At 35.7% G+C, this 27,512-nt stretch overlaps 1 protein-coding gene across 15 annotated transcripts in view; it reads right to left on the bottom strand.

Annotated features, from left to right (window-relative positions):
- SMARCA1 (SNF2 related chromatin remodeling ATPase 1) overlaps nt 1-27,512 on the bottom strand; it is a 284,916-nt gene that overhangs the window by 253,597 nt on the left and 3,807 nt on the right. For 10 of the 15 annotated variants that reach the window (XR_012127465.1, XR_012127461.1, XR_005060978.2 and 7 more), the window contains exons 2-14: nt 26,510-26,596; nt 23,948-24,114; nt 23,515-23,615; nt 23,306-23,406; nt 15,976-16,155; nt 12,589-12,744; nt 11,256-11,387; nt 10,236-10,304; nt 7,535-7,644; nt 6,008-6,234; nt 5,222-5,343; nt 2,588-2,623; nt 1,563-1,715 (exon numbers count right to left, since the gene is read on the bottom strand). Coding sequence is in view for 8 of the 15 variants with exons in the window: in XM_073227843.1 (XP_073083944.1) it covers nt 1,563-1,715; nt 2,588-2,623; nt 5,222-5,343; nt 6,008-6,234; nt 7,535-7,644; nt 10,236-10,304; nt 11,256-11,387; nt 12,589-12,744; nt 15,976-16,155; nt 23,306-23,406; nt 23,515-23,615; nt 23,948-24,114; nt 26,510-26,596 (1,641 nt within the window). In the remaining 7 variants the exon portion in view is untranslated. Of the gene's footprint in view, nt 1-1,562; nt 1,716-2,587; nt 2,624-5,221; nt 5,344-6,007; nt 6,235-7,534; nt 7,645-10,235; nt 10,305-11,255; nt 11,388-12,588; nt 12,745-15,975; nt 16,156-23,305; nt 23,407-23,514; nt 23,616-23,947; nt 24,115-26,509; nt 26,597-26,708; nt 26,885-27,512 lie in introns of those variants that run through there. The other 5 variants (XR_012127463.1, XM_037016926.2, XM_037016922.2 and 2 more) reach the window with 3 other exon arrangements.

Here is a 27,512-nt window from a genome sequence, read left to right as displayed (position 1 = left end):
ATGAACATTAAGATATCTAGAGACCCCTGGGAACAAAGAAATCTGCAAATATTTTATTGCACCATTAATGGAAAATTTCCAGAAAGACAACAGGCAAAAGCAGCTCCTAGAGAGAGCTGAAAGCTTCTGGATTAAGTTACTAAGTAACTTTAGGCCACTAAATACAAGTATCTTCCACACTAGCAAGGAGTTTTGTGAGGGGCAAAGTAGTTAGTAAGGGTTACTACGATGGTGAAAGTCAGCTTTCTCATCATCAAGGAGCTCTTTCTGCTTTACTGAGGCAATTCTGGGATCTGTAATAAAGGGTCATAAAAATTAATGCTATATTAATAGCCATACTACACAGTGGTCTAGAATCGGTTCTACGGTTTATACTTGCTAAAGGCAGCAGATGGCAAGTTCTGATAATATAAAACCAGCTAGGGGGAGTGCTTTAAAACACAGAAACTGCTAGGGCAAAAGGTGAAGGGAGGAGAGGGTAATCAAGAAAAAAAATCAAAGAAGGTTTAAAACAGCTCTTGTGCTAAATATAAAAACACTGGAGACTGGTAACAGCACATTGAAAGAGACTGCACACCTCTACACATATTTCAAATTTCAAACTCAAATCAGGAAACTGAAAGATCAGCTCTCCTGTAACACTGTTAAGGGTTATCAGCAACAGGTTTCCAGTTCAGTAATGCTGTAACCTACTGGGGCTTACTCCTATTTAGTCATACTAATTGTTCACTATCATGCTAAAGTAATAATAATTATGACAAACCATGCTGATTTAAAAATGTTCCAATGGCCAGTATCTTTCAATTCTGTATTACAAAAGAAAGGGAAGGACTTCTAGAACATGCCTCAAAGAATATAACTGTAATTGCTTCCAAATACAGTTATTCCAAACCTTCTTGGTATTTTGAATGCATAGCTATTTTGCATCCTTTTGCTTCTGATACTACATTTATCTTAAAATGTGAGTCACACTGACAGAAATTGTAGCTCTAGTTCAGTAAATGACACCACAATGAAAGCAAAGAGAAATAGCTCCCTGTAAATTTTTTTAAAGGGGTACAATAGTTTCTGATGATGTCCTTAGGTAGCAAATATTTTCCTAGAATATATTCCTGTGTTACTGTTTTATCTTCTTGCCTCGGTTGTTTTATTACAGTAAGTTAAAATCCTACCTCTCCCAATTTCAGTGCTAAGGATTATATATGTTTAGTTGTTAATCAGAATAATATTGAGAGATTAACTTTTTAACCCTTTTCATTAAACATATGTGTCCTCTTCGATATTCAGAAGTGGGAAATAATGACATTTTTGTTTTATGATAAAAGCCAAAATTGACACACAAATGTTACACAAGTATTTGGATTTGGGGTGTATTCGTTTTCATTTTCTCTATTTTTGCATTTAGTACAGCAACTTTGTTTTTCAGGACAATCTATTTTAACATCTATAAAACCTCCCCAAATTTGCTATTATCCTTTTATCATAAGTTCCTTTTGTGCTATATAAATAATAATAGTATTCTGAACTAAGATAAATTTCTGATATCATTAAAGATTACTAACCATAGCTTGTAGATCAACCTGTGGATTCCAGTCTGAATCATATAGTATAACCACATCAGCACTTGCCAAGTTAATTCCGAGACCTCCAGCCCTGGTACTCAACATAAAGATGAATTTGCTACTATTGGGAACATTAAAGTCCTCTATTGCTTCCTTTTTTTTAATTCACAGAAGATATAAAAGAAAAGAGAGAAAAATCAAATTACCAGACTCCTTAAGAAATAAATATTCTAACATGCATACACAAAACACCACTTTAGAAGAGTCTTCTACTTAAAATTCAGGTATCTATCTATACTCCATACTATTACATATTACTTAAGGTTCCTAAACTTTAGCTCATATAAACAAGCTTAGAACAATCACATAGCAAATTTAGCTGAGCAAGTAATAAATCATTTATTTTAAAACAATTGATAGTGAAAATGTTTTGATTGAATGAGAGGTCAAATATACCTAGAGGATAAAATGTCAGCCATCTCAATTTCATTCCCATTAGTTTATGAAGGATTAATACAGAAGGTATAGTTTAGAAGACCAATCGAGAGAAAAAAAGATTTAGAAAAGGGGGCCAGAGCAACAGATAAAAGGGAACAGTAAGAAGATTTATTTCCATATGGTGAAAAGGGGCAAAGAGGGAAGTAATGAGGAAAGTCAGGAAGGTAGTCCAGGGATATTTAATAAATATTCTTAAAAATTAATGGGATGTTAACATCCTTAGTATATAAAGATCTCATACAAATTAATTAGAAAAAAAAACACTTAGACATCAATAGAAAATACAACAACAAATACAAATGGCTAATAAACATAAGAATAATGTTCAATTTCATGAATAATCAGATAAATGCAAATTAAAACAACATAATAACATTTTTTGAAGATTAAAAAAAATAATACTCAATGTTGACGAGGGGACGGTGAGACGGGCACTCTCATACACTGCTGCTGGGAGTGTAAATTGGTACAACCTTTCTGGAAAGCAATTTGGCAATATGCATCAAGAGTCTTAAAAATGTTCATACCCTTTGACCCAGTAATTCCACTTCTAGGAATTTATCCTAAGGAAATAATCAGAAATGTGCACAAAGATTTATGTAGAAGGATTTTCACTTTAGCATTGTTTATAATAGTGAAAAATTGGGAACAACTTAAATGATCAACAATGGATGAAAATTATTTATACTATGTCCATGGGATGAAATATTACACTAAAATTATTTTCACAATGATTTTTTACTAATATAGGAAAGTACAACATAATGTTGAGTAAAAAGTATCAGGATACTGAACTTTATATACAGTGAATGTAGTATAATATCAGTAACTCACATGTATTATATATACATAAAAATATTGGCCATAAGTACTTTTATTTTCCGTATTTCCCTCGGCAATCATATATTACTTTTAAAATCACAAAATACAGGAAGTTGTACTTTTAATGAGTGGCATGGCACGGCCAAAAGTGGCAGGCAGAGAAAGCGACACTCACTGCCGCTGTCCATATAGCTTGTAGAAGGGGCAGTAAAGAAGCAGCATGGTGTAGTGAGAGGCAGTTTGGTTGAGAAGAAAATGGCAAAAACCTCGGTGTGAATCCTTAACTCTACCATTTACTGCATACGTGGTTCTGAGCAAGCATTTAACCTCTGAGACACAGTTTCAAGCGGAGAAAATTTGGCCAGTACTTTACTGGGCTGCTGGGAGAATGCAAGTGGAATGTACATTGCCCAGCTTTTAGTAGTTACTTGACAAATGTTAGTTCCTTTCCCTTAAGAGTGAGGAGGCCAATTAAGTAAAGGTTAGAGACTGAGTCAGAGATGAACAGAGACAGCTAGCTGAATTTGCTGTGGTGATAGAGGACCAAATCTAAGAGCTTTTGAGGAAGAATTATTAATAGCCAGAAAAAAGTTAGAGAAAGGAAAACAAATGTGGCCTTCCCCTTCTTAACAGGAAAATAGATGAAATTATTATTGTATGAATAACAATGTAATGGGAAAGCAGGACATTTCCCAAAAAATTGAAGAGCTCTGACTTTGCTGTATCTAAAGTCAATACATGCAATTCAAAGTCTCCAAAATTTCTTTGAAATTTTAAGGAACCAGAATAATTTGGGCATAATTAGGTAAAGTCCACATTGTTCATGAGCATCGAGATCAGTCAGAAATGCAAACTGACTTATTTAGGGTCAGAAAAGCACCTACTCTTCTGCCTATCATCTATCTCCATTCCAGGAAGAAGGGTCATCTTGAATGGTACTATATGGCCTATGCTTAATGTGAATTTGGAGAAACCCATTCTCAGGAATAAATCAGCAAAAGCCCAGTAAAACATAAGGTTACCATTTCAGACAGATGAAAATAGTACAGAGTAGGAAACTGTAAATTCTGAAACATCCTCACAGTTGTAAACATTATGCCAACTGTTTCCCCATGAGGGGTAGCAAGTAAACCCTTAATAGGAAAAAGGTCTATGTGCCTGATGGGGACTCTATCCTATGTTATGGCCAGGCTTCAATAAGGAGGCACCCAAGGGTCTATGTCCACTGCAGCTATGGAAGGAGAGGGACACAGGCTGAGTCCTTGTGGCCTGAGCTGGTGGCCCTAATGCTGAGAGGTAAAAAGGCCTGTGTGCAATTTCATGGCATGCAGTATATACTGCACTACACAGTTTAAAAACTGCATTCATACCTATTGTATCAATGAACCTCACAACATTATCAGAAAAAAGCATATGTAGAGATGTTACCCTTATAATACAGTTAAAGATATGAGGCTCAGAGAATTAAATAGCTTGCATACACTGCAAAATGTTGGAGTTGGCACTAAAATCCAGATCTTGTGAAACTAAATTCAATACATTTTCCACTATACCATGAAATCACAATCTATGCCCAAAGCATGAGTATAGACTTAGAACAGAGGCCAAAGAATCACAGAAGAGAAGGTAAATTAGCAAAGTCCTCCAACCCAAAACAAAAGTGTTTTACAGGGTGTAAAATACATTAGACCCATGACATTCATGAGGGCTAATCTAAACATCTGTAAGAATTCTCAAATTTGAGAAAGACACTGGGTGCTAGGTAGGCTTCCTCACTAGCTAGGTGACTCATTCCTGCACACCAACCTTTTAGTATCCCCAAGATACAAGTGCATGGTAAGCACCTATATACCATGTTGTCCCATTTCAGTTTTACAAAATAGCTGTAAGACTGAGATTATACCCTTTACAAATTACTATGTTCCATGGATCTTTAGAGTTGCTCATAAACTGGAAATATCTCAACTGTTAACTCCACAAATGGCAAGGGTCTACTGTAGGAAGCAAATCAAAACAAGAAACTGACATGGAATCAGGTCAAAGAATAAGGTAAAAAATGACAATGAAAAGGCCAGCGATAGCAGTGGTTAAAGCAGGTAGGAATACAATGGTGTGGTATTCTTTAGATAAGTGAAGATGTCTTTGAAGACCTTGAAAAGGAAGATTTGTAAAGAGTCAGTGTATTGGAAGCCAAACTTAAGACCTCAGTGAAAGAGAGGTGATAGATTCAATGCACCTCACTAAAAAAAAAGGCCAAAGTTCAAAACTACCTAATGAAGTAAAACATGGCTTAATTGAACTCTGATTTTTGAAGTCCTGTTTTATTTGCTCTTCCTCACCTCTCTTTCTTCATGTGGGGTTTGTCCATCCAGTCGACAATACTCATAACCACGCCACATACAATAGTCCTCCAGAATGTCCAGCAAGCGAGTCATCTGGCTAAAAATGAGAACCCTTGAACCTAAAAGACACACCAAAAAATGCAACTTATTCAACTTGTGTACAAGTAACTTGAACGCTACAATAATAAAGTAAACATCATATGCAATGTAAATATGTAGCACATGGACACTTCACTACATACATACACGTACACACACACACACACACACCTTTATGGGATGCTATACAGAATTATGCATTTGTTGAGTTATGCATTTTTAAGGCCTTCAAAATCCTCCACACATACTGGGATGATTTATTTAAAGTCGGCCTTTACTCCATCCTGAGGATAAGTGATGGGTCCACACAAGCTTTCACTGGACTACTGCCCTTCTCCTACTTTCTCCCAGGATTCACTCCTACAAGTTCTCCAGTGCTCACTTCAAATGTCAACTTTGTGAAGACTTCTCCAACTCCCAGTTTCTCAACTTATCAAAGCACTTCATCATAATGAACTACAATCATTCCTCCTCACTACACTGTGAACTTCTCCAAGGCAAAGACTGCTGTCTTATGCATCTTTGTATACCCAACCCCATAGGACACTTCTTGGCAAATAGTAGTACTCAGCACTGTTTGCTGAACAAGTGAGTGAATGGATGAATGGTGAGTGAATATGCAAAATGTTATTCATATACAAGCTATTAAGTAATTTCATGTTAATTTAAAGATTTGTAACTCACCCTGTTCTTTAAGTTTGGCCAAGAGTTTATCAAGAACTACCATTTTACCACTATTGCTGACAATGTGCTCATCAGTGGTATAAGGTGGACCAGGTTCAGCACCATCAAAAAGGTAAGGATGATTACAACACTTTCGAAGCTGCATAAGAATATTTAAGAGTCGCATCTTGTCCATCTTGCCGGCAGAGTTTAACACATCAATATCTTTCATCAGGATTTTTGTATACCTATGATTTTAAACTATAATTAATCCTTGATTATTAGAAAGGTCTAATGCCTTCAAGAAATGTGATCAGCTTAGATTCCCATTTAAAGGTAAACAATATTTGAGACAAATATGATCAGCAAAACCAAGAAACTGGTGAAGATTTGAACAGTTTAACTTGCACGGTGCCTATAAACTTGTCTCCTCCTGCATTTATCCATTACTATAAATTGCCTAATATATCTGATAATTAGCTAACTAAAGAGGCTGTATTTGGTAATTATTCACAGTAACTAAAAATTGCTCAAAGTTGGCATCCACCCTTAAATTGTTTGAGCTAAAAACAATGGCAATTTCTTATACCTGTGTTCATAAGTCATTCTTTTCTGATCCTGTAAACATTTTTCATTTTCTCTTTTACACCTTTACTCAGGTGCAAATAGATCTACATACCCACCTGAAGAGTTAAAATATTTAATTTTAATAACAGCCAACCTGTATGGACTACAAGTGCCAGTATCATGTAAGAGCTTTAAAGGAATCTTGTTAAATTTTCACAACTCTGAGGTATGCACTAGAATTATCCCCATCAGATGGAAATTTAGGCAGCTAAGTGAAACAACTAACTCAGTCACAGAAAGGGACAAAGCCAGGATTTGATCTTATATCTGAGTCCAAAGATATGTACTCCTCACCACTACCCTATACTAGCTTCAATAATAGAGAAGTCATTATATAAGTGATATATGATTTTATTTATATAAGCAACATTTTGCATCTAAACATTATTATATTAACATGGCTAATTTGTAATTCTTGTGACTCCTCTTGCCAATTCCCTGACTTGCTTATATTTATCAAACCAATTCAGCTAATTATTTTGTAATATCCACAATCACCAATGTTTTCATCCATCTTATTATTTTTTATGATTATTACTATTTTCACTGGTGGAAAAGCAAGAATAAGAAATGTGTCAGTGAAATTAGTCTCTTTAATGTTGATGTCATTCTTATAAGCTAAGTATTACCACTCCCATTTTACCTAAGGGAAACTGAGTTTATACAACTTTCCCAAGTTAAATAGCTACTAAGAGACAAAGCATGGGACTCAAACACACATCTATAGACTCAACGCCCATGCATGCTCTTTCCCAAAGGTTAAATAAAATACTCATAAATTTTCTATTGAAATATTTGAACTACTTAGTTTACCATTTAAACATAAAATGTAATTTTAACTGAAAACAGGAGTGAACCACTATGAAGCTAGTTTTTAATAAATCCCTACACACAAATCATAACGAAAATAAAATAGCTCACCATTCTCGCTGCATTTTACTCAGTCCCAAATATATCTTTATTTCCTTCTTAGGAGGCAGGCTCTTCTCTACATCAGTTTTTATACGACGTAACAAAAACGGCTTTAAAACCTAGAAAGTGGCATTTTTACAAAAGTTTATAAAACATTTAATATTATAAATCACATATTTCATTGATAACATCCCAATGTGAAATGTACTTCCCAAAGCATAATCTGAAAACACTACCAACACCAATTGTTGCCAACTCTCTTGCTATAAAAGAACCAAGTAGTGGCCCATTAAATGGAAAATGAGAATAGGGGACCTAAAGTAGACATTCATGATTTGATGGCACAAAATACATAAAAAACTAAAACAACAAGATTATTGACTATTGAATAAGCATGAAAGAACCACTTTTAAAAAGGCTGCTGTCACATGAGGTTTTTAAACCTTAGAGGAAAGCTGTAGTCAGAGTATGGATCAAAGAATCTCTAAAAGTGGGATAAAAATACAGGCCATTTCAAAAAAATGTTCATTCATTTCAAGATGAATATATAGAGAGGAGAAAATGGTTCAAGGAAGATATGGAGGAAAAAAGATGCAATCATCAGTGTACAACTGTAAGACAGATTCTATCACGAGAAAATAGTAATGCTACCATCAATACAGAGTAGCTGCAATGTGCCAGATACTGCACCATGAACTTTACATAGAGTATCGAATCCTTACAATAACTCTTTGAGGGAAATGTGATTATTGTAATTTTAGTACTTCACCAAAGTTACATTGCTAGTAAGTGGCAGAAGCCAAATTCAAACTCAGATCAAGCTGATTCTATCATCAGCTCAGTCCCTAATTAGCTGTTATGAGCTGGGCAAATTCCTTAACTTTTCTGAGCCCCTTCTTCTCCCATTCATCCAAGAAAATATATTCATGACAGTATGTATGTGTCAAGCATTCTAAAATGGGGATAATGATACCTATTTGCAAGGCTGCTGTGAAAATTTGTGGTAGTACACATGTAGAATTTAACCACAGTTAGTCAACCGTAGCTATTATTATTAGAGATCTATGGGAGGTAAGAAAGTGAGAAGAGTAAAAGACGATTTCTAGTCTCTGGATTAGGCCTCTTAAACTTGTCGAAGAGAGATTCTTAAGACTTTCAACTGCCTGTGAGACATTTAAGCAAAAAGACTCAGAAGGCAGTGAGACATATAAGTCTAGAAGTAGGAAAGAAATATAGAGAGATCAATTTGGTAGTTCTGGAGATAGCAGAGAAATATAGAGAGATCGATTTGGTAATTATTCTTTGGTAATTACTCTTTCAATCTCAGCTATCAAGGGAAGAAACCAGAATCACAGCTAAAGCGGGACACTGTGTTGAGGGAGTACTGTTTTGTATGCATGAGGGTGGGTGGGTATGGGTGTGGGTTTGGATTTAGTAAGGGAAATACTCGAGCATGTTTACATGTTGGGGGAAATGAGCCAATATAGAGAGAAAGGTAGAAAATTCAATTAAAGGATAAAGTGTGGGAAAAGGTCCAAAAAGAAACAGAAGAGATTAGAGTTCATGTCGGAAGAATTAGCCATTGGCCAGGGAAAGAACACCTTTTCCATTCAGACAGAAAGTAACAGAGATGCAGATATCCTTGGAAGATGGATATCCTTGAAGGAGTTCCTACTTAATGACTTCTCTTCTTCTCTTTGAGAGAAATGATATTTGCTGAGAAAGGAGGCGGCCAGAGGATAGCTGGGATAGAAGTCTTGGGAAGATTGGGTAAAGTCTGAAATAGCTATAATAGGAAATGGGAAGGAATGCTGTAGAAAGCCACATCAAAGGTGGCCAGCATCACCAAATCCCAGCTTTTGTCAGAGGATATGAAACTGTAGTAGCTCTAACCTGTACAGTTGTATAACTTTCCTTATGACTGTTGAGCAGCCCCAGTACACAGCAGGTTACTCTGCTACTAAGAGGGTGAAGCAGAATTCAAACCCAGAGGACAGAGACACAGTTACATCAATCCTGTTTAAGGCTTTCAGGATGGAAATAGCAGATGGACAAGAGATCAAGGGAGTTTGGAAGTATTGGCTAAAGAGCAGTCCAAGTGATAGAAAATAGGCTTACTGATGAATACAGAAAAAAGTTAACAGCAGGAATGGGCAGATGGATGGAGAGAAAAAGCATAGGTCCAGGGACTGGAGGCCTCTGAAAGTACAGAAGGAGGAATGGGTGAAAGAACTAGAAAGATGTAAGAAGCTGTAATCAAGGAATGGAAAACTGGTGTTTAATGATGTGAGGGAGTCAAATGGTGATGAATAGATGACAGAGAAGAGAATGGGAGAGGGTGGACCTGCAAGATAACGAGCCTCGGTAGAAGACCTCTCTATACATGGCAGTGGATTACAAGTGGCACTGGGGAACTAGGAGAATACTGATACGATCTCGAGGACCTGTGGAGTGTGGGGAGTGAAGAGCCTCTATGGGAGAAGACCACACTGCCCAAAGGGGAACGTCAAAGCAAAACAGCTACTCCGTAGATGAGCTGAGTATCTAGTGGAGTTTGTTTCCCAAAGAGGCTATCAGAAAGGTTAGGAAGGAGAAGCCGTGAGACTAAACCAAGAGGCAAACCCAGAAGTTCAGGTTCTATGGCACTTCATTTTCTGGCTTGGTTATACATGCATTTAAGTACTAAATTTTCTTCTCTGCTACTACTTACTGCGTGCAGTCTTTCCACAAGTTTTTGATCACCAAGACAATTTTTAGTGTCAAACCAAGAATCAAAGTCCTGTGGAGGGACAAAAATTCTGTAGTCAGCACATGGCTTGCTTTTTTAAAAATAAACTCAATATTTATTCTACACAACTAATATAGCAATAATTCATTTTGAAATCACCTCAAAAGATATACTAACTGTGATGGTCAATATTATTTACTTCTGAAAACAGATACAATACTAAAGTGGTTAACAAAATTTGAACCCCTTTATACAGGAACCCCATCACCATTTTTTCCTTAAAAGGCGTTTGATTAGCCTTCCCCATACCATAGCAGCATCATATCCAGTTGAGAGAAGTAGTAGTAAGAATATAAAATTGAAGACATATACTGCTGAAGAAAATATTAAACAATAAAAATGAACAAAAGCAAGATAAGGTATACAAACCAATGGATAGCTGAGCATGGTACTTTTTAGTATCAATTAATATCAGTAAGGACGAAAATCAAGCTCCAAAGTCCATAAATCATTCAATTCATTTGCTGCACTAGCATAACCTTGTGTTAATGATGAAAATATAAATCATACATTCACAAAATACACTGTTTCTCTAATCACACATTATGAGCCCTTTAGTACTCACCAAATGTTAATGCCTACCATAATTAGAGACCATGTTAAAAACTCCAACTGCCAAACTAGTACACAGAAAACCCTTCCAATTTAAATAAAAATCTGAAATGCATGCACTATTCTGAACTCAGCCTATCTCCTAAATTATGGCATCAATGTGATATACCCAAATTTTAACAAGGAGGATAATCTCAAGGAAAAGCAATATTATTTATCTAGATATCCCCATTTGAAAAGTTTATACTTAAGAGCTCTTTTCTGTGAAAACCAAAACACACAAAGAATTACAAATGAAGAACTATAAATTGCAATATATATTCTACATTTTGAAAACAGATGTCTGTGAACATAAGAAAATTACACTTACAACATATGACTTAAACTTACATCTGCGGAATTAAAGACATCAGGCAGTAAGAAGTTGAGTAATGCCCATAGTTCATGCAAGTTATTCTGCAAAGGTGTTCCAGTTAGGAGCAAACGGTTAGTTGACTTGAACTCACGGACAATCTCTGAAAGCTAGAAAAATAATAGCATTATTAACATTTTTTTCATTTATTATAATGTTCAATTCACTTCTTTATCCAACCAATACATTTTTTGAATAAAATAAAACTTGAAAATTAGTTTTCTATGGAAAAATATCCTAGTTCAGGTGACACTGCCACAATGAAGCACAACTCAACAAAATATTCTAGGCATTTCTACACTTACAAGAATGCAGAAAACAGTCACACCTAACACCCTTCCCCCACCTCAAAAAATTTATTTTCTCCATTTTGGGTTCACAGAAACAGTTAGAATCCAGGCTAGTCACTTTACAAAATAGCTGCTTCTCCCCAGTCATGTACATGTACATGCCTAGCCAAGTTCTGACTTGGCTTGGTCACAAATTTTAAGCACCAGAGCTGAGCCCATTTTCTGTGACATCTTATATCAACTTACTAAATAAAGACCACAAAAATTGAAGCAAAAATATAAAAGAGCAGTGATCCTATCAATAAAAATGCACTTTTATAATGCTCTTAAATAAACAGTTATTTTCTAACATGTGCCCTCTTTTTGGGTATTAGTTCCAATCTGAAAGTAGTATGATCCACCTGGCACCTTTGCTCCAGTTCTGTCCCTGTTCTCCCAAAGTAGCCCAGTGATCCAAAGAGAGGTTCATCATAATAATTGCTTTTCCTACTATTGATGCAGTTGAATGGCAAGAAATATTGATATTTTTCAATGTTAACACCACACTCTAATTCACACAAGTCAGATAATTTCAGGAAATAATTTTTTCTAATCCATATGAATACATATAAGGTAGCTCCCTTGGTAAAAAAAATCAATGCAAATGACATTTGTACACCAAATATTACCAAAATATTAACATACTATAGCATAACAGAGTTAGGCTGCAACGGGTATAGCAAATTAACACCTAAGTTTCTTGCAAGGCAGAGGCTTTTATTTAGAGAGAAAGCGAGAGGACAGAGCTCCTGGCTCAGGCCAGGAGGGGACAAGAGAGCCCCCACCTAAATTTCTTTACATTAAAAACTCCACAATTTCCATTTGCCATGTATTCAGTAATTTAAACTTTGAAACCATTTTACAAGCTGATTTTCATTCACAATGCACAAATAAAATCATAATCACTTTTTTTTCTTGAATACAGGGAAGTGAATAGCCATGGTCATTAAAAGAAAATTAAAAATATTGAGAACTGGCTTACCTTGGATTTTTCATTCTTTATTCTGTGAGCTTCATCAATGACTAGGTATCTCCAATGAAACTTTTTGAATACAGATTTTTCTTTAATTACCATCTCGTAAGAAGTAACACAAACATCCCATTCTCCTGGCATCATTTCATCACGAATAAAAAGAGCCTAATGCAAAATAGTTACTTATTGTTAGAATATGCCAACAAGATGAGCACAAAATTAAATCAAGAGAATATTAAGAGTACTAAGAGACCCTGGGTCTCATTTAGTGTCATACACTTTTGAGATAGGAAAACTGAGGCCCAAAGGTACATTTATGGTCAGTTATCTGGATGACATGCTAATATTATTCAGCAGTACAAGAGAAGCAAAGGTTTCCCTTAAATAAGTATGGTATACTGAATGAACTGGAGAAGCGCATACCACCAGAAGATGACTAAACCACTAGGCTCTCTTCTTATCATAAGGGGTCCACAAGGACATGAGCAAAGTAACTACTTTCCGAATACCATATTCATAACAAGATATCAGCATTACAATGATGTAGTTTCAACAAAGGGTAAGAACTCAATATACATGAGTAATGCCAATCTTTTGGGATCTCTTCTATGTTTCTTTTAGCAGGGATGAATCATATACTTTGTTAAGGGGTCATGAAAGCCCATTCATGTGTTTTTGTGAATTTCCTGATGTTATGAGGCTACAAATGTGATTTCAGAAAGAGGATTTGCTCTATCTAGTAGAGAAGGCTATTTAAAATGGTGAGACCATTTAAAACTTTTTTAAATCTTCACAGGGAGTGGCCAACATGGTACTCAACTTGACTGAGAGCATTTTTAACTTATAACAACTCAATTCCAGATGTTATAGGTCAAAATAAAACCACAGAAGTTAACAGGGAGCAACAAAATCCATAATAAGGTGCTGATCAGTAAATCTGAAAATCTATAAAGCTGAAATTACAGTGCACAGACAAAAATTAACTGTTAGCTGCCAAGTCATTATTTCACAAATTTGCAGTTATGCACCAAACACACCATGGACTCATTCAACAAATATTCACTAGTGCCCACTACCGTGTTAAAGGATTGCCTGGACTGAAGTAGAGGATGGAAAAAAGGCCTTTGTAGATAACTCAGCTGCACCCTGGGAAGTGATCATATTAAAAAAGTTAATTAAGACATTAGGGAATTGGAGACAAAATAAAGAGAGCCAGGGTGTCAGATCCCATTTGGTCCTGCAAACACATAATCCTTGTTTGATTTTATGAAACAATCATTTTAATGATTCCTCCTACAGATTCATGGAACATACATTTATTTTTAATTTAAATTAGCTCTGCTTTTAAATTGTGTAACTACTTGATAGATTTCAATATCTGGACAGAACTAAGATCACATAATCCAAAGGCTCTCATTTTATAGGAGACAACATCATACAGTTAGCAGCAAAGCCAGAACTAAAGACAGATCTCCTGTTTCCATGTCCATGATCTTTGATGCCTCTGGAGTGGAAAAAGAAGGGCCAAAAACCATGTTTGGTATTCACACATCTACATACTTCAGGACCACATTAGCATCAGACATATCAGGAGTATCTCTAATAATTTCCCAACTCAACTGAACAACTGTTGTAGCCTACGTCAAAATTTTGACTACTAAAATACTGACCTCTTATATTTACAAAAGGCCAGGAAACTAGAAAGACCCAATATATCTATCCCATGTGGTACCGAGTTTCAAGTCTGTCTATAAATAATGACCTGGATTTTCTCTAAACATACCAACATCAATCTGTGAATGTTGAATATGGTACATTATTTATATAATTAATAATTACTGGTTTCCAAATTCTTTTGACCATGGCCCACAGTCAAATTACACTTTAGGTTGCAATCCAGTATACACCTACGTCTATATGAAAGAAGCAATAGGTATACTTACTATGTATGAAACACTGTGGTATTTTCTATTCTATTCTATCTCAATCTTTTAAAAAATTATTATTACCACCCACTAAGATGAATTCCCAAACTATTAATGAGGGGCAATTTGAAAAATACTGACTTTGAATATTGGTTTTCAAGATTAAGAAATTTTTGAAACCATAAGAATAATCCCAACATCCCATGGGGTAGAGATAGGGCAGTCACAAATTAAATACATCTGCTTTTCTTTAAAACTCCCAGAGATACTTCGTGAAACCTCTGTATTCCATATAATTGAAAACCACTGACATAAATTTTTACTGAGACATTATGAAAACGCAAGCCTAGATATTTCTCTTTTGGTTATGATCTTCAGGAAAAAATTTCAGTAAAAATTAATATTTCAGAAATGGAAAGCTTTATAAGGGGTGGTATTACATTAAATAACAGCAGTGATCAGAAAGAGCTCTAAGGGACTAATTTGCTACTGGCAAATATTAGGCATAGGGAAGAATCAAGCTTGTAATTCTAAATTTTTGAAGTCAGTATTTCACTATTTAAATTATTAATGTTAAATTTAAATAAATTTAAGTAATTTTTCTTCAAGCAAGATGAGGATAAAATTACATAATTCATTATGCTACCATTCTGCTGAGGATATCTTTTGATAACCTATCAAAATAGGTAAAATAGAATAAAGATTTATTCTAAACTATGTTCTCTGGAGGCAAAATAAAGACAAGTTTAATAATATGCTTTCTAAGCTGATTATGCATTTTTGTATTTGTGCATAAATTATTTTTAGATTAATTCTGCAGCCCTATAATCATTACAGCTTACTAGATTGACAAATAGCTAATTTAAGCAAGAGCCCAGAGTTTCTAATACTACCTAAAAATATGTGCAGACATCTATTTTTCTATTCAAAGACCAAAACTGAAAGTTTTGTCTGTGTATAAACCCAAAAGAGAGGCTCTCAATACAAACAGAAAAGGTTCCATTTGTGTGTGTGTGTGCATGGGCATGGATAATACCAAGTCAAAGTCAAAAATTTAAACATAAAAAATTAAGTCACGCAAATTTACAAATTTTTGCTGTCAAAATTGCACAAATGATAGAGTCACTGATAAGATACATGGTAAATAAGATTTTTTTATAAAAAGTCACTTAAAAGTGCAACTCAAAAATGCTTAGGTTAATGAGCTAAGTGAAAGTGATTGCAGATAAACATAATAATGGATTGTGTCATTAATAAGTAACCCATCTACCTCATATGAGTGTTGTGAGAATTAAGTAAATTAATATATAAGAAGCACTTACTACAGAGCCTAACACGGAATAATAAGCACAACTTAAGTATTACTTAATAGTAGTGGTCAACTTAAATGTCTTTTCTGGCAGTGGTATGCAAGTTAACCCCAGAAATGAAGTTATTCTTGACTGCCTTTTTAAACCCATTTCTCACTTACTCTTGCATCCTTGTCTCCAACGAAACAAATAACACGGAGAGAGGGGACCCATCGTTTAAATTCATTCATCCAGTTGTATAAAGTTGACTTTGGAACTAACACCATGTGAGGTCCAGGAATGTTTCGGTAATGTTTCAGGTAACCAAGCAAAGCAATTGTTTGTAAAGTCTTACCAAGACCCTGTATTATCACACAAGGAAAAAAAAAATCCACAGATAATTTTTTAATTAATGAAACCCTTTCTTAGTAACAACATTACAAAAAAGATATTTGCCAACTAACTCAGAGAGTTAAGTGAAAGTGATTGCAGATAAACATAATAATGGATTGTGTTATTAATAAGTAACACATCTACCTCATATGAGTGTTGTGAGAATTAAGTAAATTTTAAGTGAATAACCATTCCAATTTAGTACTTCTGTGAGCACAAAGAGAAACCAGGAACTTGCAGGTAGAAAGTTACTCAACAAAACAACTTTCTATTTAGGAGACTTCTACTCTACTATGTACTTGTTTCTACTAGTTGCAAAATTAAGTTTTGTGTGTGTATTTCACAAAGACTCATTTCCTTTTCCAGCCTGCTTAGATACCAGTATTTCTTTCCCACTGTCCCCAAGATTACTGCAGCCCAGGCATGAAATACTCAGACTACATGCATCTCAAGGGGCAAGTGGCTCTTAACTTACATCTCACATCCATGCAAACCTATGGAACCATAAAAGAACAGAACTTCAAAGAACTCTGTAGCCAGAACCTGAGAGATCACCTGGTCCACTATACTTTTTATAAAATAATACATTGAATATCCATGAATCGACCACCTAAGCCATGGAAAGGGAACAGTATCATATGCTGTGTGGCCTTTTAAAACTGTTTCTGGCTTTATCTCAATGCAAGATATATATTTCTTCTTTTATAAACCTAAGCTTAAAGCTATTTTTATGTTTATACTATCTGATATTTCATTTTATGAGATGGTTTTATGGATGCTATGCATCTAAATCTATGTTTATACTCTATAACCACATAATTCCACTTTTAGGAATCCTATGGAAAAAAATCTGAGAGATACAGAAAAACTAAATTATAAGGGTTCTCATAATAGTACTATTATAAGCCATATATATACATATACATCAACCAATATATTATATATATATACACAATATATATACTATATGGGCTATATATCAACCAATCCAAATGACCAGCAGAGAGGGAGATGAATAAAATTCTGATAAAAGGTGAGTGAAATTATGGTACCTTACCTCCCTAGATTACATGGTAATTAACAATTATTTTTAGGAAAATATAAAATTATGTGGAATATATATACTGTGAATGTGAAAAAACCAGAATACCGAATTATATACACAATATGATCTCAACTATGCAAAATAAATTCATCTGCAGGAAAAAAGACTAAAATGAAATATGCCAAAAGGTTAACTGTGGTTACTTTTAGGTAACAATTGTAACTTACTTTTATTTTCTTGATTTTTCCTCCCAAATTTTCTACACTCCTTAAAGTGTCTTTCCCTTTTTTTTTCTTATTTTGGTATCATTAATCTAGAATTACATGAGGAACATTATGTTTACTAGACTCCCTCCTTCACCAAGTCCCCCCCACATACCATATTAGTCACTGTCCATCAGCGTAGTAAGATGCTGCAAAATTACTACTTGTCCTCTCTGTGTTGCACAGCCATCCCAATGCACCCCACACATATTATACATGCTAATCAGAAGGCCTCCTTTCTTCTTCCCTGCCCTTCTCTGTCCCTTCCCACCCATCCTCCCAAGTCCCTTTCCCTTTTATAACTGTTAGTCCTTTCTTGGGTTCTGTGATTCTGCTACTGTTTTGTTCCTTCTGTTTTTCCTTTGTTCTTACACTCCACAGATGAGTGAAATCATTTGGTATTTGTCTTTCCCCACCTGGCTTGTTTCACTGCGCATAATACCCTCTAGCCCCATCCCCTTGTTGCAAATGGTAGGATTTGTTTTCTTCTTATGGCCAAATAATATTCCACTGTGTATATGTACCACATCTTCTTTATCCATTCATCTACTGATGGACACTTACGTTGCTTCCATTTCTTGGCTATTGTAAATAGTGTTGCAATAAACATACGGGTGCATCTGTCTTTTTCAAACTGGGCTGCTGCATTCTTAGGGTAAACTCCTAGAAGTGGAATTCCTGGGTCAAATGGTATTTCTATTTTGAGCTTTTTGAGGAACCTCCATACTGCTTTCTACAATGGCTGAACTAATTTACATTTCCACCAGCAGTGTAGGAGGGTTCCCCTTTCTCCACAACCGTGCCAACATTTGTTGTTGTCTGTCTTTTGGATGGTGGCGATCCTTACTGTTGTGAGGTGATATCGCACTATGGTTTATATTTGCATTTCTCTGATGACTAGCGATGTGGAGGATCTTTTCATGTGCCTGTTGGCCATCTGAATTTCTTCTTTGGAGAACTGTCTGTTCAGCTCCTCTGCCCATTCTATAATTGGATTGTTCACTTTTTGTTTGTTGGGGTGCATGAGCTCTTTATATATTTTGGATGTCAATCCTTTATCAGATCTGTCATTTATGAATATATTCACCCATAACGTAGGATACCTTTTTGTTCTATTGATGGTGTCCTTTGCTGTACAGAAGCTTTACAGCTTGATATAGTCCCACTTGTTCATTTTGCTTTTGTTTCCCTTGCCCAGGGAGGTATGTCCATGAAAAAGTCACTCATGTTTATGTCCAAGAGATTTTTGCCTATGTTTTTTTCTAAGAGTTTTATGGTTTCATGGCTTACATTCCAGTCTTTGAACCATTTTGAATTTACCTTTGTGTATGGGGTTAGACAATGATCCAGTTTCATCTCTTACATGTAGCTGTCCAGTTTTGCCAACACCAGCTGTTGAAGAGGCTGTCATTTCTCCACTGTATGTCCATGGCTCCTTTATTGTATATTAATTGACCATATATGTTTGGGTTAATGTCTGGAGAATCTATTCTCTTCCACTGGTCTGTGGGTCTGTTCTTGTGCCAGTACCAAATTGTTTTGATTACTGTGGCTTTGTAGTAGAGCTTGAAGTTGGGGAGCGAGATCTCTCCCACTTTATTCTTCCTTCTCAGGATTGCTTTGGCTACTTGGGGTCTTTGGTGGTTCCATATGAATTTTTGAACTATTTGTCCCAGTTCATTGAAGAATGCTGTTGGTAATTTGATAGGGATTGCTTTAAATCTATAGATTACTTTGGGCAGGATGGCCATTTTGAAAATATTAATTCTTCCTAGCCAAGAGCATGCAATGAGTTTCCATTTGTTAGTGTCCCCTTTAATTTCTCTTAAGAATGTCTTGTAGTTTTCAGGGTATAGGTCTTTCACATCCTTGGTTAGGTTTATTCCTAGGTATTTTATTCTTTTTGATGCAATTGTGAATGGAATTGTTTTCCTGGTTTCTCTTTCTATTATTCATTGTTAGTGTATAGGAAAGCCTCAGATTTCTGTCTATTAATTTTATATCCTGCAAGTTTGCTGAATTCCGATACCAGTTCTAGTAGTTTTGGAGTGGAGTCTTTAGGGTTTTTTATGTACAATATCATGTCATCTGCAAATAGTGACAGTTTGACTTCTTCTTTACTGATATGGATTCCTTGTATGTCTTTGTTTTGTCTAATTGCCCTGGCTAGGACCTCCAGTACTATGTTGAATAACAGTGGGAAGAGTGGGCATCCCTGTCTTGTTCCCCGATCTTAGAGGAAATGCTTTCAGCCTCTCGCTGTTCAGTAAGATGTTGGCTGTGGGTTTTTCATATATGGCCTTTATTATGTTGAGGTACTTGACCTGTATACCCATTTTGCTGAGAGTTTTTATCATGAATGGATGTTGAATTTTGTCAAACGCTTTTTCGCGTCTATGGAGATGATCGTTTGATTTTTGTCCTTCTTTTTGTTGGTGTGGTGGATGATGTTGATGGATTTTCGAATGTTGTACCATCCTTGCATCCCTGGGATGAATCCCACTTGATCATGGTGTATGATCCTCTTGATGTATTTTTTAATTCGGTTTGCTAGTATTTTGTTGAGTAGTTTTGCATCTACATTCATCAGGGATATTGGTCTGTAATTTTCTTTTTGGTGGGGTCTTTGCCTGGTTTTGGTATTAGGGTGATGCTGGCTTCATAGAATGAGTCTGGAAGTATTCCCTCTTCTTCTATTTTTTGGAAAACTTTAAGGAGAATGGGTATTATGTCTTCTCTGTATGTCTGATAAAACTCCGCAATAAATCCATCTGTCCCAGGAGTTTTGCTCTTGGGTAGTTTTTTTATTGTTTGTTTTTTGTGTGTGCTCTTTTGTGTTTCCTTTTACTGCTTTTGTGGGTAGTTGATTTTATTTTTTGCCTTTAGTTAGTATTTGATTGTTCTGCTTCCTTTGCTGTGATTTTATTTTCTCTGGTGACATCTGTTTAGCCATAGGAGTGCTTCCATCTAGAGCAGTCCCTCTCAAATACCCTGTAGAGGTGGTTTGTGGGAGGCAAATTCCTTCAACTTTTGCTTGTCTGGGAATTGTTTAATCCCTCCTTCATATTTAAATGATAATCGTGCTGGATAGTATCCTTGGTTCAAGGCCCTTCTGTTTCATTGCATTAAATATATCATACCATTCTCTTCTGGCCTGTAAGGTTTCTACTGAGAAGTCTGATGATAACCTGATGGGTTTTCCTTTGTAGGTGACTTTTTTTCTCTCTCTGGTTGCCTTTAATACTCTGCCCTTGTCCTTGATCTTTGCCATTTTAATTATTATGTGTCTTTTTGTTGTCCTCCTTGGGTCGCTTGTGTTTGGAGTTCTGTGTGCTTACGTGGTCTGAGAGGCTATTCCCTCTCCCAGTTTGGGGAAGTTTTCAGCAATTACTTCTTCAAAGACACTTTCTATCCCTTTTTCTCTTCTTCTTCTGGTACCCCTGTAATGCAGATATTGTTCCGTTTCAATTGGTCACACAATTCTCTTAATATTCTTTCTTTCCTGGAGATCCTTTTATCTCTCTCTCTGTCAGCTTCTGTGCATTCCTGTTTTCTGATTTCTATTCCATTAATGGCCTCTTGCATCTCATCCATTCTGCTTTTAAGTCCTTCCAGAGATTGTTTTATTTCTGTATTCTCCCTCCTTAGGTCTTGCATATTTCTCTGCAAGTCCATCAGCATGGTTATGACCTTTGTTTTGAATTCTTTTTCAGGAAGATTGGTTAAATCTATCTCCTCAGATTCCCTCTCAGTGGAGGGTGTCTGGGTTAGTCTGGGCTGTATCAAATCCTTCTGCCTTTTCATGGCGATAGAGGCAGTCATAAGCAGTTGGCGCGTGTTAGCTGGGAGAACAAAATCCCTTCCTGCTTGCTCCTCACCTTCCTTTCCTTGGAGAACGGCGACTCCTAGCGGCTTGTGTTGGGCAGTTGCGTGCAGAAGGGGGCTCTGATTCTTGCCCAGTTGCTGTGGAGTAAGCTCCGTGGTTGCTGTGGACGTGGCCAGCCTCAGGCTGCTGCTCTGCTATGGCGAGGCCACGCCGGAGGGGGAACAGGCGGGAGGCTGTTTATCACCGTGAGGGGCCTCCAAGCTGCGCTGCCACCCAGGGGTTAGGGCACCCAGAGTTCCCCAGGATTCCCACCTGCTGGGCTGATTGTGCCGCGATGCTTCCGTCCAGCTGTGAGGCCCCTGTCCCTTTAAGACTTTCAAAAAGAACTCGCTTTTCTTTTGTCCCAGGGATCCGCTCACAGGTTTTACTGTCCTGTTTCCCTAGTATCCAGCACCCCATGCACTGTGTGTCTACACTACCGGTACGGATGGTTAGGGCTGGGTATTTAGCAGTCCTCGGCTCCCTCTCCCTCCCAGCTCCGACTCCTCTCCTCCCACTGGGGAGCTGGGGTAGGGGTGGCGCTCGGGTCCCGCCGGGCTGCGGCTTGTATCTTACCCCCTTCGTGAGGCACTGGATTCTCGCAGGTGTAGATGTAGCCTGGCTGTTGTCCTGTATCTTCTAGTCTCTCTTTTAGGAATAGTTGTATTTGTTGTATTTTAAAAACTATATATGTTTTTGGGAGGAGATTTCTGCTGTCCTACTCACACAGCCATCTTGGCTCCTCCCCCTTTCCCTTTTTTATTAAGCTCAATATTTAATATCTTTACACCCTTCATGTTTGGATAGGCTGCAGTCAAGAGGTCCTTAGGGCAAATAATCCTAGGCTTTGTGTTGTCCAATTAACCAAGCTCCTCACCCGATGAGCTGACTGTAGTCTGCAACCTGGAACACTAAATGTAAGGAGCTACAGACCCTTGATTTAAAGAACCTCCTGCCACATACCTAACAGTTAGTTGCTCAGCCAGGGATGAGTACCTAGGGGCTTGACTACTACACTACACACTATAGAGCATAAACTGTCACATGGCTCTCCTGGATCAGAGGGATTGCAAATATGACTCTGGAGTCAAATAGATATGAGTATCACTGGGTCATCTATCATATATATCCAGAACTCCCCCTGCCCTCTCTTAAATGCTATCTTATTCATTTGGTCTTAAAATACCAATCTAAGCCTTCATATATTTCCCTGATCTGCTGAATTAGCATCTAAAATGGCCTTATTTGTTCTCTTTAGTCGTTTTATTTGTATGTCCATCATTCCTTAGTTTACTTCCCTCCCGACCCCTATCAAGACCACTTCTTGTTCTTTATTCCATTTATTCACTTTCTGACTGCTCAAACATCAAGATATTTACATTCATTCAAGCTTGCACTCATTCATTTACTGTTATGTTTATTTATTGATTCATTCACTGTTTGACTTAAATACCTGACCTCATTACCAAAAGGATTTCAGATGACCTATAATGAAAACAAGTTTCAGGTGGCCTACAGTGACAACATGGGGCCAAATTAATGGTAAAATAGAAATAAAGAAAGACCAAAGGCAAGTAAGACTAGAAGGTACAGAACACAAAAAGGCACAAAAGACACAATAGGCAGACAATTAAGAGTTACACTGGCACTCCATTTTAGCATTCATGTTGGCTCTGAGCTTCCTGGAAGCCAAAATGCAAACAAAAACAAAAGTATAAGGAAGTGTTTTCAACTATTTGAAGAAATTTCAGTAAGAATTTTGTGACCTGTGTAAGTGTATGTTCTAGAGGTTAGGTAAAGAAACAATTCTAGAGTTTACAAATGCCTTTTACATTATAACTAAATAAAGCAATGCACCTCCAGGCCTTAGGGGGGCAACTGAGCTCAGGTATTTCAAATTAATGTAAAAATTATTGATAACTAAAGATGTGTTTTTTATTCCTTACCATTTCATCAGCCAAAATACCATTGACTCCATTTTCATACAAAGAGATCAACCAGTTCAGTCCTCGAATCTGATAATCTCTCAGGGATCCTCCTTTCACATCTGAAAAAAAGAAAAAAATCAAGCCTGTCTCACATGTTCATTAATACAATCGAGTCAAACTTTTCTAAAACCGAACTGAAAAAAACACCAATGTGATGAAATACTTACACGAAGGTGACACCTCAAATCTAACACATACATTGGATGTTTTTCGACTCTCTGACAGTAGTTCTTCATCTTCTTCTTGCTCTGTGCGCCTGTGGCGGTAGCTGAAATGAAAAAAAACCTTCATACTCAACCCAAATCCTAAGGCATCAATTAAGTCAGTTTACATTGTTAGTATCTTTTATGAAAAAATGAGTTATCTCAGGGCTTGCTTAGAAGTTGGTAGAGCCAACTACATTTTTACTGATTGACTTCTAGTGAGAAAAAACATATTGTTGCTCTGAAATATATTTACACTGACAATAACCTTATTTTCTGAATACATAATCATACTGCACAAGAGAAGAGAGAAAGAGTATGAGGGAAGAGAGAAGGAAGGACAGGAGGAAGAGAAGGAAGGAGAGAGAAAAGGAAGCAGGGAGAGATGTCAACTTACTCTCCAGCAGAAATTAGGCTCTGCTTGTCACCTTTCTTTATCCGAGGACGTCTCAATTTCATGTTCAGAGGAGATGCTGGAGATTTCTGCGCTGAAGGTTGAATGAAATGTGCAAAAAGCTCTGTCTGCTTCAGTAAAAATTCAAATCTTTTTGCTCGGTCTGCTTTCTAATTTTCAATACAAAAGAAAATGTAATGATTTTCTTTTTTATTTATTCAAAGTTATTTAACAAACATTTATAAGTACACTTACTTTGTACTATATTCTAAGCATTTTAAGCATACTACCCATTTAGTTTTCTTAGTAAACCTATCAGGTAGATATTATTTCCATTTTACAGATGATAAAACCAAAGTACAGAGATGCTAAGTAACTTGCCCAAGCTCCCACAGCTATTAAGTTAGAAGTATCTGAAAATGCTTTTTTCAGATAGTTTGAATAGAAGCCAAGTGATCTGACAGACTTAGTAAATACCCTAATGGGAAGTACCCTGTTTAAAGAGCCATGGTCAAAAACTAAATCGTCTTTCCAAATCATGATGATTTTCTTTTCCTAAACAGTTAACAAAATTAAGTATCATAATATATGATATACCCCAAATAAATATAAAACACTAGTTATTAACTGTTATGTATTTTATATACATATATATGTGTGTATATATATATATGATATATATATATATACACCATAAACTGAACTCTTAAGAATTTTTAAGCTGCATCTAGACATAATTGGAATTTTAGAAAACAGTGTCATCTCATCCCAAATATTTTCACTGTCATGGCACAAGAATGTAACAAACGTTTCTCTCTTCAATTATGGTAACCTGGAAAATTGAATTTTATGCTAACAATATATAAAATTTCTCCCCAGAGTGAGCAGGATTTAAAAGCCAGGCAGAGAAAGACAAGTATCAAATAATTTCACTCATCTGTGGAGTATAAGAACAAAGAAAAAACTGAAGGAACAAAACAGCAACAGACTCACAGAACCCAAGAATGGATTAACAGTTACCAACGGGGAATGGACAAGGGAGGATGGTGGGAAGGGAGGGATACAGGGAAAAGGGGCAATATGATTAGCATACATAATATAGCGGGGTGGGGGGGACACGGGAAAGGCAGTATAACACAGAGAAGATAAGTAATGATTCTATAGCATCTTACTATGCTGATGGACAGTGACTGTAATGGGGTATGTGGTGGGGACTTGATAATAGGGGGAGTCTAGTAACCATAATGTTGTTCAAGTAATTGTACATTAATGATAACAAAATAAAAATAAATAAATAAACAAAAAAACTGAGCAGGATTTAGGGGAAAAAATGAACACACACACATACATAAAGGAAATAGTTAATGTATCTTAACTATTAAAAATTGGCATATAATTTCTCAATAATTTATAAAAGCTCATATAATTTGTACCATATTAAGTGCAATAAATTTTTTTCATTAACAATCTTAGAAGATCAAAAGATTATACATCATACTAGATAAAGAAAAAAAAGATGATTTTTTAAATTCCCAGTCACTTTCTGACCACAGTGTAAAGAGGATTTGATTGCTAATGAAGGATGCATAATTAATAACACCAGAAACTTATAAGAGTTCATTAACATAAATACAAGAATTAGACAAATATATTCAGACCAGTGGCTGGCAGGAAGCCAAAACCTTTCTATTTTATGTTGTCCTCACTGGAATGTTGTTTTTAGATTTGTTAAAACATTAACTGCCTATGTTAGATGTGGCTTTAAAACATTAAGACAGGGAGTTTTGTAAAATCGCTGTGAACAACCAAAAAAATGTACTTCATCTCTTCTTATGCTTACAATATTCCTGCAAAAACAACCACTCAACAAAAAAATTTAGTTTCAACTACCTGTTAATTTCTCTTTTAAGTTAACCAAGTTCACTGGCTTTGAAAGTTCCCAAGGCATAGAAGTCTAGTTGAAATTAAAATTATGGATTTCAGTGACTTAAAGTTAAATAATTAAATGTATAATAAAGCAGTAGGTGGGCATAACTAAGATTATACTGCTTAAATATGTAATATTTTCATGAGCTGGGCAAATATCCTTCCTCAAGATGTATTACCACATTGTATGTTTTATAATGTGTAGCATTTATGTATCATATATTCATATATCCAAAGCAAGGAGCAAGGAAGGAAAAAAATGTACCAGTGGCATTGTGACCTGCTTTCTCTCAACCATACTGATATTATCACTGATATTTTCACTCAGTGGATAAACTATCTCTAGCATATAACACCTTATTATGGTGTAAAGAGCACTGAACAAAGGTGAAGAGATATGGCTTCTGTTCCCAACTATTCCATATAGCTTCTCTGATCCTTTATTTCCTCATATAAAAATGAAGAGATTCACTTATTCAACATAAATCTATTTATAATGGATTAGATATTAAATTACTTCCCAATTCTAAAATCTATGATTCTGTACCCATTATATATACACATGTATATTTTAACCTTTCACATCTCCCCTATAGAAATCAGCTACATATTCACTATCCTACCCTAGAATATACTTACCATTTTCTCTTCATATTCTGGGTCCATTTCCTTTTCAGATTTAGAAGCTTTAGCAGCAAGTTTGAGTTGAAATGGAGTAACGTTTTTCTAGAATTTATAAGAAATCATCAAATTGTAAAGCAAGGTATTAAAAGTAGTCAACATTCTCCTTTGAAGTAAAAGGCAATTTAAATACTAAATAAATTAACATGAGCCATACATGAACCAGTGATGAGAGCTTGTCATGAAGCAGGGCTTATGATTAATCCAGTTCTGTGCACCTGAGGTCTAACAAAAAAAACCCAATGAATTGTGAAAGCCAGAGAAATAATACTAATTAAAATAAAAACCAAGAGGTGAAACCCTGAGCCTTTTCACCTGTTTTTTAATTTAAACTGTAAGAAAATGTATAAGCATTAAATAGGAGATTTAAAATATAGACTATGCTAATATTATCAACCATGAACAGAAGAATTCAAGGAAAGTAAATATTAATTCTCAGAAACACTTCTTTATGTAATGGAAAAAAGCCAGACTTTCAGAAGAAAAGACTGGTTTCTGTTACTGAAAAGACACTATTTTTTTGTTTTCATATTCTAATTAGAACATATAAACTTTTTTATGTAACACAACGTGATCACTTATATTTAAAATAATGAAATAGTGCAGTTTGAAACTTCTTGCTTATGTGAATTTTCTCCAACTGGAAAGAAAACTATTTTAAACTATAGTATATAAATATTTTGTAGAAGCAGTTTCTCAGGGCTATGAACTATTAACCTTTGTTATTTAAAAAGCTGTAATTTAGTGAAAACTAACATAAATCAGCCACTTAAAAATATTAAAATTAAGTGAGCCACTTAAAAAAATACCAAACCTGAGACTATTTGACTTTTAACAAAGACTTTGCTCAAGTCAAAACACAAATCTGTTTGTGAAAACTAAAGAAATTATGTCCACTTACTCATGGCTTTTGTCAATTTGTTCCTGAAAACCTAGAGGTCATACATCAACAACAAAATGT

The sequence above is a fragment of the Manis javanica genome, chromosome X, assembly GCF_040802235.1.
Source record: "Manis javanica isolate MJ-LG chromosome X, MJ_LKY, whole genome shotgun sequence".
NCBI classification, from domain to species: Eukaryota; Metazoa; Chordata; class Mammalia; order Pholidota; family Manidae; genus Manis; species Manis javanica.
The sequence above is the reverse complement of the archived record's forward strand: the minus strand, read 5'-3'. Positions and strand labels throughout refer to the sequence as shown.